Source organism: Oryctolagus cuniculus, chromosome 8 (assembly GCF_964237555.1).
Source record: "Oryctolagus cuniculus chromosome 8, mOryCun1.1, whole genome shotgun sequence".
Lineage (NCBI taxonomy): Eukaryota > Metazoa > Chordata > Mammalia > Lagomorpha > Leporidae > Oryctolagus > Oryctolagus cuniculus.
The window spans coordinates 121800589-121811382 of NC_091439.1; the positions used below are offsets into that span (position 1 = coordinate 121800589).

The 10794-nt window shown below is 42.4% G+C and overlaps 1 protein-coding gene across 1 annotated transcript; it reads left to right on the top strand.

The window, feature by feature from the left end:
• Positions 1-603: 603 nt before the first annotated feature.
• On the top strand, positions 604-1924 carry LOC127490203 (cationic amino acid transporter 3-like). The gene is made up of 3 exons (XM_070047155.1): positions 604-678; positions 1313-1569; positions 1712-1924. The coding sequence occupies exons 1-3, from the start codon at positions 604-606 to the stop codon at positions 1920-1922; spliced, it is 543 nt and encodes a 180-aa protein (XP_069903256.1). The 3' UTR covers positions 1923-1924.
• Positions 1925-10794: the final 8870 nt, after the last annotated feature.

Here is a 10794-nt window from a genome sequence, read left to right on the forward strand (position 1 = left end):
GGCTGAAGCCAGGAATCAGGTGCCCCCTCCAGGCCTCCACATGGATGTGGGGCCTCAGGACTTGGGCCGTCCTCTGCTGCCTTCCCAGGTGTATTAGCAGGGAGTTGGATGGAAGTGGAGCAGCCAGGACTCGAACTGGAGCAAGCCAGGGCTTTAACACACTGAGCCCCAGCACCGGCCCTGGGATGTTTTTGAAACCCAGCCACCATATCGTTGTTTGTTCTTTATGGCTGGAAGTTATTTCTGTGTCTGGAAATTGTTCTGGTTCTGTCTGCTTTGTGACTGGGTCCTCCAGGGGTGTCTGGTGCTGAGCTTCCTGCGGGGGTGGAACTTGAGTGGATTTTGCTCTCTTGAGTTTTGCTCTGTGGTTCTTGAACCAGACCTGCACCACCGTGGGGTCTATGTTCATTTTGGAGGCTACTTCTACCTGAAGGTCACGGTCCAGGTACGGGTTCTTACTGAACAAGATGTTCAAGTCTTCAAGCTGTTCATCAGTGGATACGGTTCTTTTCCTCTGTGATGTCTTGTTATATTTGCCTTGAAGGAAGTCCTCTGAGCCGGACATCTTTGTACTTCGACCCGGTCCCGTGTTCTGCTCCAGAGATGAGGACTGGAGCAGTTGTTTCTAAACTCACATGGCAGGAACACCTCCCTCCGGCAGTGCCTCGGATTCAGCAGGTGAGGCTTGGAGATTTTATACCCAAAGCTCCCAGGTGCTGACCCTCAGTGAGGAGGCCTGGGAGTGTTAACCATCAGGACTTCAGGCGATTCTTATTTTCTTTAGTGGCCCCAGTGAGCCTGGCATGATTCTCAGCACCAGCATATTTTAATTTATTTAATCCACTTAGCATGGTCTCATTTTAAGGAAGAGAAAGCCAACAAAACTTAATATTTGTTTGATCAGCACATGCCCGATGAACATGTTAATGAAGAGTGGTGTGACTTTCAGTACTCGTTCACAGTTTAGTTTGGAGAGCAGATCCTATTTCTTATCTGGCCAGATTATAAGAATAATACGGTAGGGGCCGGCGCTGTGGCTCTCTTGGTTAATCCTCCGCCTGCGGTGCCAGCATCTCATATGGGCGCTGGGTTCTAATCCGGTTGCTCCTCTTCCAGTCCAGCTCTTTGCTGTGGCCTGGGAAGGCAGTGGGGGATGGCCCAGGTGCTTGGGCCCTGCACTCGCATGGGAGACCAGGAGGAAGCACCTGGCCCCCGGCTTCAGATTGGCGCAGCGCCGGACATAGCGGCCATTTGGGAGGTGAACCAACGGAAAGGAAGACTTCTCTCTCTGTCTCTCTGTTTATCTGCGAAGCAGTCCCGGCCAGCCCGCGCGGCCGCCTTGTCCCTGGGGTCACTGTTTTCCGGCGTCTCTGCAGGACTGCTGCCTCTGGGCGCTCGCCAGTCGGCCCTGGTCACCAAGGCGTTCACCGGCGTGAACCTTCTGGTGCTGGGCGGCGTCACCGTCTCCGGCTTCATCAAGGGGGAGCTGCACAACTGGAGGCTCACGGAGCGGGACTACAGCCGCGCCGTGGCCATGGCCCTCAACAGCTCCGGCCACAACAGCTCCAGGTTAGCGGAGCAGGGGCGGGCGGAGCTGACCACATTAGCAGCGGCCCTCCTGGGCCACAGGGAGCCAGGACCTGCGGCTGTGGCCGCGTCCCCGTGGCTCTGGCTGAAGAACACCCCTCCCCCTCCCCCCCTGTCTCCACAGCCTGGGCCCTCTGGGCGCCGGGGGCTTCGTGCCTTTCGGCTTCGACGGGATTCTCCGGGGGACGGCCACGTGTTTCTTTGCCTTCATCGGCTTTGACTGCATCGCCACCACGGGTAACGCGGAAAGGGCCCCAGGGGCGGCCACCTCAGGGACGCGCGGGCTGGAGACCCGGTGCCGCCGCTGGACCCGCGGGCTTCCCCCGCATCTTTAATTTTTCAAACAAGCAGTGAGTATTTGAATTAGGCTTCCTCATGTTTTAATTAAAGTCTACTGAGTAAATCCCACATTTTTGGAGCTAAGGGTGTCTTCTAGAAAGATCTAGAAGTAATAACAAATATATTTCCTTGTCCATAGGATAATCGCATAAATACTTAAAGGTGTCTTTTAGCTGGGTTATAAGTCACATATTGTGTTAAACATACTATATACTGTATAATTTTCTTGTATTTTTCATGGTTATATACTCATTGTTTCCCTTATTTGTAGGATTTTTCTAAGAAAGATCTTTTTCCTTACAATTATAAGTATGCTCATAGTTTGGAGTAACATGTACAGTAAGTATAGAAAAGCACAGAAAATAAAATTTTCTATGATTTTATCCCACAGTGATAACTGTAGTTACCTAGGTTGGTACTTAAAGTTGTTATTATTTATTTCATCCATGTTGCCATAGGTTGGGTAGTTTTGCTGGGGACTACTTTTTGGAATCATATTTGTGAGCCCTGAGGGGCAGTGGGAGAAGCTGACCTCTGAACTCATAGCAGAAGTCTCAGTCACAGGAGGAACTGTGGAGTTAAAATGACTCTAAACAAGGAGTTTAAGAACACCAAATGGATTTCATCATAGTGCCATTTTGATATTCTTGTTTTCAAGAGTAAAATATACTTTTCTACGTTCATGATCCATTTCCGCGGATACTAATGGTAATTAAGAAAAGTCATGCACATAGCATTTTTTAAATATAGAAAGACAGAGGCAGAGAGAGAAAGAGAGATCTTCCACTTGCTGGTTCACTATGCAGATGGCTTCTGTGGCCAGGAGCTTCTTTTGGGCCTTCCATGCGGGTGCAGGGGCCCAAGAACTTGGACCATTCTCCACTGCTTATAGCAGAGAGCTGGATCGGAAGTGGAGCAGCCAGGTCTCCAACCAGTGCCCATATGAGGTGCCAGCACAGCAGGCATCGGCTTTCTGCGCTATGCCATAGCACCAGCCCTCGTAGAATATTTTAAAATGTAAAATAAGGGTAACCCAACACAAATGAACGTAAGATATGTTCTTTATTCAGCAACTTAGTAGATTTGTTGTCAGGAGCCTTACAAAGCTCATTAGGTGAGCTTAGGCATGGAAATAGGTAATTTATTGATAAAATATTATGTTTATCTTATTTAATCACTTTATTTAAATTACTTACACAAATTTATTCCACCTGGAGTTTATGTTTCTTTTTTTTCTGATAGAAAGCAATTAAAACATTAGAGTACTAGCTTCAAGCAATTCTATGGTTATGGAACTTTTGAGTATTTATTAATGAATTTAAAATTAATGAGCTGTAGATGTCTCACACTTAAATTTCCAGTAGTTGATTGTCACTCTCTTTACAACTTCACTTACCTTATAAGTACTAGCCCATGTTTTCACACACCATGAGGCATATAAATGAAAATTAAATTATAAATTTTATAGGCAATAATCATGTCTGTCTTTTATTATCATTTTTGATAGCCTTGAGTGTATTCCTAAATCTGTGACATTGAAATCAGTGAATTGATAAGGTTGTATACAGTTCTGTACATTCAGCTATATTTGGAACTTAAATGTGGGAGTTTTACCTTAAGGTAACACCTTAAGTCACACCCTTGTGAAATCCTCCCCCTTAGAAGTTTAGGGAAAATCTGTGACGTGCTTTCTGATGCTAAAATTTGAAAAAGGTGTTAAGATGCCATTCCCATGATTAGGCTCAGTTACATGGCAGGCTTTGTGGAATGATCACAATTATTTAAGACTACACTCTGGCAGGCTGCATGGTGAGGGTCTCCCACTGGCCTGGGGAGAGTAAACTGGAGTATGTGAGAAGGCCTTTGAGAGAACCATGTGACAGCTGCCAGATGTCTCTAGGAGCTGAGTGCACCTTAGTGATATGCAGTGAGATAATGAAGATCTCTGTACTACCATGACAAGGAAGTGAATTCTGCCAACAGCTGTGCAACCTTGGAAGAGAACTTGAGTTCAGAGGGGTGCAGCTTGATGTCAGTCTATTGGAATCCTGACTGGAGAACCTCACTAAGCTATGCCCATCCTGACGCGTGAGTACTGTGAGATAAATACCTGGGTATTATTTTAAGCTGTTAAGTTTGTGTTTAATGTGTTATATAATAATAGATAATTGATAAACCAAGGAAATTAGCTATAGCAGTTTTATAGAGCTTAAGAAGAAAAAGTAACAAAAGCACAAGCAACTGCATTGCAAAATAATAGGGGTGTTTTGATATATCCAGGTACAAGATTGCTCAGTCATTAAACATTCTATAATAATTCTTGTTTTTTTTTAAGTTTTTTTTTTAAATTATTTGAGAGGTAGAGTTACAGATGGAGAGAGGGAGAGATAGAAAGAAAGGTCTTCCATCCACTGGGTCATACCCAAGTGGCTGCAGTGGCTGGAGCAGGCACAGCAGGTGGAGGCTTAGCCTACTAAGCCACAGCACCTACCGCTTTTGGTTTATTTTTATATGACTGAAAAGAGGTTGCAAACCATGTGCTCCATATAGAATATTTTTTTCATAGAAAATTGATAGGATATGCTAACATATTCTCCACTAAACATGGAGAATAGGTTAATGGTAATCTAAAATTCCTTTGGGAGGCACCTTAGCAAATCAATGCAATAGGAGGTTCCCTACCAGTATCCTTTCACAGAAGTGATAATTAGGCAGTCCTCTATGAACAAAAGTGCCTTTATGGGAGTTTTGAGATCCTGTGATCTGGCTCTAGGCTGCTTATCTGTGGTTCAGTAATAGTCCTTTCCACCCAGGAAACTAGCAGAAGGCACACTGGTCCACTGCCACTTGAAGCAGGCCTTCAGACTTCAGTCTTGGCTCTGGCCGTGAAACAGGCCTGCGACTCAGTTCCACAACATACAAGCTGTGGTCCAGGGTTAATGATACCAAGCTAGGAGTCCACCCAGTCTCTCCCCCTCCCAGAGACCTGTGTGAGTCCTGCTAAGAATCTTGTCCTCTCAAGAACCGGTTTGTGAACCCTGAAGCAGTCACTTTCCTCCAGTGATAGCCTTTTTGATCTGGGTACCTGAGGATTCCAAGTATACCCAGGGACTAGGCAGGATCCGCATCCACTGGAATCCACCGACTGTGGAAGTACAGCCAACTAAGCGGCAGCAGTGTCACCTGGCATCAACACCACTGGATTGCAGTGCTGGAGACCTAGCGGGGGTGTTGTCATCTGTCGAAACACTCTGTAAAGACTGAAAGTGGGGTTAGCACCTTGGAATGCACAGACACTGATGCAAGGATATATGAATCATAGAGTCAGGCAAACTGGTAGGACGGAAGGAAACTAATGATGCTGTAGTGACCAAACACAGCAAAATGGAAGTCTATGAATTGCCAGACAAATAATTAAAAATACCCCTCTTAAGCTCAATGGCATGCAAGAGAACACAAAGAAAATCAGGACAATACATAAACAAAATAGAAAGTTCAATACAGATAAAAAACACAAATGAGAAACAGAGATAGTGAAATAGGAAAATACATTACAAAAATTAAAACTTTAACAGAGAGCTTTAACTGCAAAACGAATCATGCAAAAGAATCAGTGAACTTGAAGACGGGCCATTTAAGATGAACCAATTAGCAGAACAAAAAGACAAGAGAATGAAAAACAATAAAGAAACCATATTGGGCCTATGGGACATCAAGAAGCAAATGAGAATATGCAGTGTGTTTTTTCAGAAGGAAAGGAGAGAGAACCCTCCTGAGATTATCTGTGGATTTCTTAACACAACGCTTGCAGTCTGAAGGGATTGGGTCAATATATTAAGACTATTGAAAAAAAGAAAAAACCTTCCAGCTAAGAATACTATACCTGATAAAGCTTAGCATATAAAAATCGCTGTTAACTCATATTCAACATCAGAAAACAGAGGTGGTGGGCCATTTTGTTCTGCCAAGGACCTTTGTATATTTACAACATCATTTGCACTTCATCCAAAATTATCCACTTAAAAATAGCTAGAAACCCAGTAGCATGAATTTTAAATAACCTGTCTTTGTTGTTGATGTTAAATAGTAAACACCAGTAGTGATCAAGAACACAGTAATTACACATACTATACCGAGGGATTTCATTTTTAATTCATCTTTATGAAGATTGAGAATTCATTCCTTGCATTTAAAAGGATTGTTTAATTGAAAAATAAACATTGGTGTCCAAAAAAAAAAAAAAATAGCCTGCTATAGATTTCCCGAATCTCTAGTCCTGCCTTTGGTTGCCTCGCAGGGCCAGACCAAATGATTTTGTGGGCTTTATGATGTGGCACATGGGCCAGATAGTCCCCACTCCTGTTCTAGTATATTAATAGTGATGTGTAAGTGATGGTGCGTGGATCACTTTTAACTTTAATAAGATAGTTAAAAGTAATGACAGCTTCAATAATTGGTTAATGGATACACAATCGAAAAAGATGTAAAGTATGGTATCAGTAGCACAAAAGTATGTGGAAGGGAAAAAGTAAAATGTAGAAATTTTATATGCAATTGATGTTAAGTTGATTAAAGTAGTTAAACCAAGTTATTTTCTGTAAGCTACATGATATCTACAATGTACAAATCTATAGTAGATGCAGAAAATATAAAGAGAATGGAATTGATCCATGTGAAATTGTAAAGAGGAGAAAAAAGGCCCCAAGGCACACAAAACAGGCAGAAAGTAGTTAACATGATGCAATAGTAGGTTCTTACCATTGCCAATGATTTTACTTCAAGAGGACCACGTTTGTGTGGAGTAGCTGAATGGAAAAAGATCCAATTTTGTTCTGCCTCTTGGTCTGTGAGATTTACAGAGACTGGAAGTGAAGGGACGGAGAAAGATATTCCATACAAATGAAAACTTCAGATAGCAAGATAGTGATAATTATATCAGGCAAAATCAACATTAAGTCAAAATCTGTTAAAAGAGATAAAACCACAATTGTATAAAGGTAATGAGATCCATTCATAAATGGGATATAAAAATAATAAATATATGTGTATATAATATCAGAGCACCTGAACATAAAGCAGATGTCAACTGAATTGAAGAGAGAAATAAATAGCAATGCAATAAAAGTAGGGGACCTCAGTACCCCCACTTTAAGCAATGGATAGATCATTCAGGCAGAAAATCACTAAGGAAACATTGGACTTGAATAGCAGTATAAACTAGATGGACCTAAGACACACATACACAATACTATATCCTACAGCAACAGAATACACATTCATTTTATTTGTAGAATCACACACACACACACACACACACACACAAACACACACGAGAGAGAGAGAGAGAGAAGGGGAGGGGGAGACAATAGAGAGCTCCCATCCATTGGTTCACTTCTCAGATGCCTGCAAATGGCCAGGGCTGGTCTGGCACTGGAGCCAGGAGCTGGAAACACAAACCATCTCTCATATCAGTGGCAGGAACCCAACTACTTGAGCCATCACCACCACTTCTCATGGCCTGCATCTGGAGGAAGCTGGAGTCAGGAGCTGGAGTCAGAAACTGAATCCAGGCACTCTGATGTGGGACACTTAGGTCTTAACTGTAGGCTAATGCTCACCTCCAGAGTATGCATTCTTCTGAAACTCATACAGAGTGTTTTCCAGGATAGTTAGTAGGAGTATGTTGGGTCACAAAACGAGTGTTAACACATTTAAGAAGGCTGAGGTCATCTCAAGTATCTTCTCCAACCACAACCTAATGAACCTAGGCATCAAAACTGGATAAAATTGAGAAATTTCCAAATGTGTTATAATTAAACAACATAATCTTGAGCAACCAGTGGAATAAAAGAGAAATGAAAAAAGGAAATCAAACAGAAGACAACAAAAATATATCAGAACTTAGGAGTGGTAGCAAAAGTGGGTTGAGGGAAATTTATTACATTAAATGTCTCCATTAAGAAAAAGCAAATAGTTCAAGTGTCTCAATCCAGTTTGTGTTGGTATAACTTAATATCACAGACTGAGTTATTTATAAAGAGAATAAATGTACATCTTACAGTGTAAGAGACCACATCTATGTGTAGTATTGTGTAATTAATTGTTCCATTTGCTTTTATGTCTCTGAAGGATATCCATCTTAAAGAGACATGCTAGATACCACTTCTCTATTATTCTTTGTCCTCTTTCCAATGTTAGTATCATCTGTTCTTATGTCTTTCAAACTTCGTTGTAAAAATGAGAAGAGTATGGGGCTGGCACCGCGGCTCACTAGGCTAATCCTCCCCCTGCAGCGCCGGCACACCAGGTTGTAGTCCTGGTCGGAGTGCCGGATTCTGTCCCCGTTGCTCCTCTTCCTGTCCAGCTCTCTGCTGTGGCCCGGCAGTAGAGTGGAGGATGGCCAAGTGCTTGGGCCCTGCACCCCATGGGAGACCAGGATAAGCACCTGGCTCCTGGCTTTGGATCAGTGTGGTGCGCCAGCCATTGCGGGGTGAACCAACAGAAAAAGGAAGACCTTTCTCTCTGTCTCTCTCTCTCACTGTCCACTCTGCCTGTCAAAAATAAAAAATAAAAAAAATTAAAATTAAAAAAATTCCTTTGAAAAAATGAGAAGAGTATGGGGCGTGTGTTGTATTTGAGGATGTGTATGTATAGTCTAGAAATAGTACAAAACAAGAGTACCTCCCAGCTGTAATTAATACAGTTTGTTAACTATGTAGGCATTAAAATCTTGGATGAAGGCCAAAGAAAGAAATTAGATAACATTTTTGTTTTCATTTAAAAAACAGAGTTGTCAGTTAGTTTCATAGTTAAGATGCCTGTTGCATGATGGATGCTGGTATTCAGCTCTCAGGTCCATCTCCTATTCCCTCTGTCGCAGATCCTGAGAGGTGGTGATAGCTGCATATGTAACTGGGTCCCTGCTGCCCAAGTAGAAGAGATGAGGATTGAGTTCTGGGCTCCTGGCTTCTGGCTTTGGCCTGGTCCAACTCTGACTTGCAGCATTTGGGGAGTGAACCAGTAGATGGGAGCTTCCACTGTCTCCATGTCTCCCTTGCTCACTGTCCAATAAAAATTAATAAGAACAGGTCATTGGGGATAAAAGTGGGTAAAAATGCTGTTTTAAAACCATCCTGAATTGTTTTGTTCCTCACTGAACTCAATGATAGTTAATTGTCTTTAGATTTACTTTCTGCTAGCAGTTACATTTTTTTCCCTGTAATTGTGTTGTTAGGATTTAAATTCCAACGTGTGTGAAGGGGCAGCTGTTGTTTGTGAGGAATGCCCCTCCCACACTGTTGGTTTATGCAGAAATATGGAGAGCTCCAATCTGTTCTGGCTGTTCACGCTTCTTGTCCTCGATATGACTTCACTGACTACTGTATTTTTCTAATCAACTCAATTATTTGTGGGAGAAGAACCCACAGAGCAGATGTTGTTTATACAGGGAATCTTGACTCATGGCCACAACAGAGCTGTTGTGGGTTCGTTTTGGGTGAAGAAAGAGAAAAAGGAAGAGATGAAGAGAAAACAAACTAAGAATGCAGCCCAGAGAGGAGGTGCCATCGATTGGCAAATATCTGGGTTCAGGATGAGCCACTTGTTCTTGGGAGGGTGGGTGTCCTTAGAGGCAGGGATAGGGTGATAGATTTATCAATGGTGAGTATAGCACAGTAAAGGATAAATGGATGAATGATATCAGTGGGGTGTCACTCTTTGAATATTTATTTAAAAGAAATGCCAACTCCTCTTCCCATATTCCTCATCCTAATGGACATCTAGGACCATAAGAAAGTTCATTTTTTAAGAAAATATTTATTTATTTATTTACTTGAAAGGCAGAGTTAGAGACAGGGAATGAGAGAGGGAGAGAGAGAGAGAGAGAGAGAGACCTTCCATCCATTGGTTCACCTCCCAAATGTTTGCAAAGGCTGGGGCTGGACTAGGCTGAAGCCAGGAGCCTGGAACTCTGTCTGGGTCTCCCACATGGGTGCAGGGACCCAAGCACTTGTCCCGTCTCTTGTGCCTTCCCAGGTGCATTAGCAGGGAGCTGGATTGGAAGCTGAGTAGCCAGTTCTGGATACCAGCAGTCATATGGGATGCCAGAGTCACAGGTGGCAGCTTAACATGCTGAGCCATAGCACAGGCCCCAAGAAGGTTCTGAAGATTTCTGTAGATTCCCATGAACCCAACACTTTAATGATCACTCCCACATTTTAAGTTCTGCTTTCACTGCATTCATTTAATATATTGAGCAAGAAGTAGAACCCAAACTCTTCATTTCTAACCACTACCAACACATAAAACAAACCAAATATGTCTCACACAAGGCTGAGGAATGTAGCCAACATAGAAGGGTAAATTGAGTATCAGACATCTTTATTTTTAGAAATAATTTCTGTATTCACATTTGCTAGATAACTGTCCAGACTTCCGCCACTCACTGTTCAACATGTCATGAACTTCATGTTTAATATTTGAATGAGAGATTTCTTCAGTAGAAAGACTACCTACCGATAATTAATTCTCTCAAGGCCTGGACTTCCTAATCAAGCATCTTGCAGGATGTCTTTCAATTCTGACTGTTCTTTCCTTAAGAGGAAATCTGGTGATGACTATTTTGTTTTACCACTTTTTAGACTGGTGATATGGTGGCAGAGTCAGTTATCAGTCAACAGGGCTTACAATTCAGGTTCTGTCCTGAGTTAGCAAATCTAATCCTCATTTCTCTGTTCTGTAAACTGCAGACAATAATAGAATTTATTTTATGGGGCAGCTCTGGTGCTTAAGGGAGTTAATTATGGGAAATTAATTTTCTGGTTTGTATAAATTCTTAATAAAAGAGAGCTGCTACTAAATCCCATCTGC

Coding starts and splice junctions, on each gene's coding strand:
- LOC127490203 (XM_070047155.1), top strand. CDS start 604: ATGAGGACTGGAGCAGTTGTTTCTAAACTCACATGGCAGGAACACCTC. Junction 679..1,312: donor CAGTGCCTCGGATTCAGCAG/GTGAGGCTTGGA, acceptor TTATCTGCGAAG/CAGTCCCGGCCAGCCCGCGC. Junction 1,570..1,711: donor TCCGGCCACAACAGCTCCAG/GTTAGCGGAGCA, acceptor CTGTCTCCACAG/CCTGGGCCCTCTGGGCGCCG.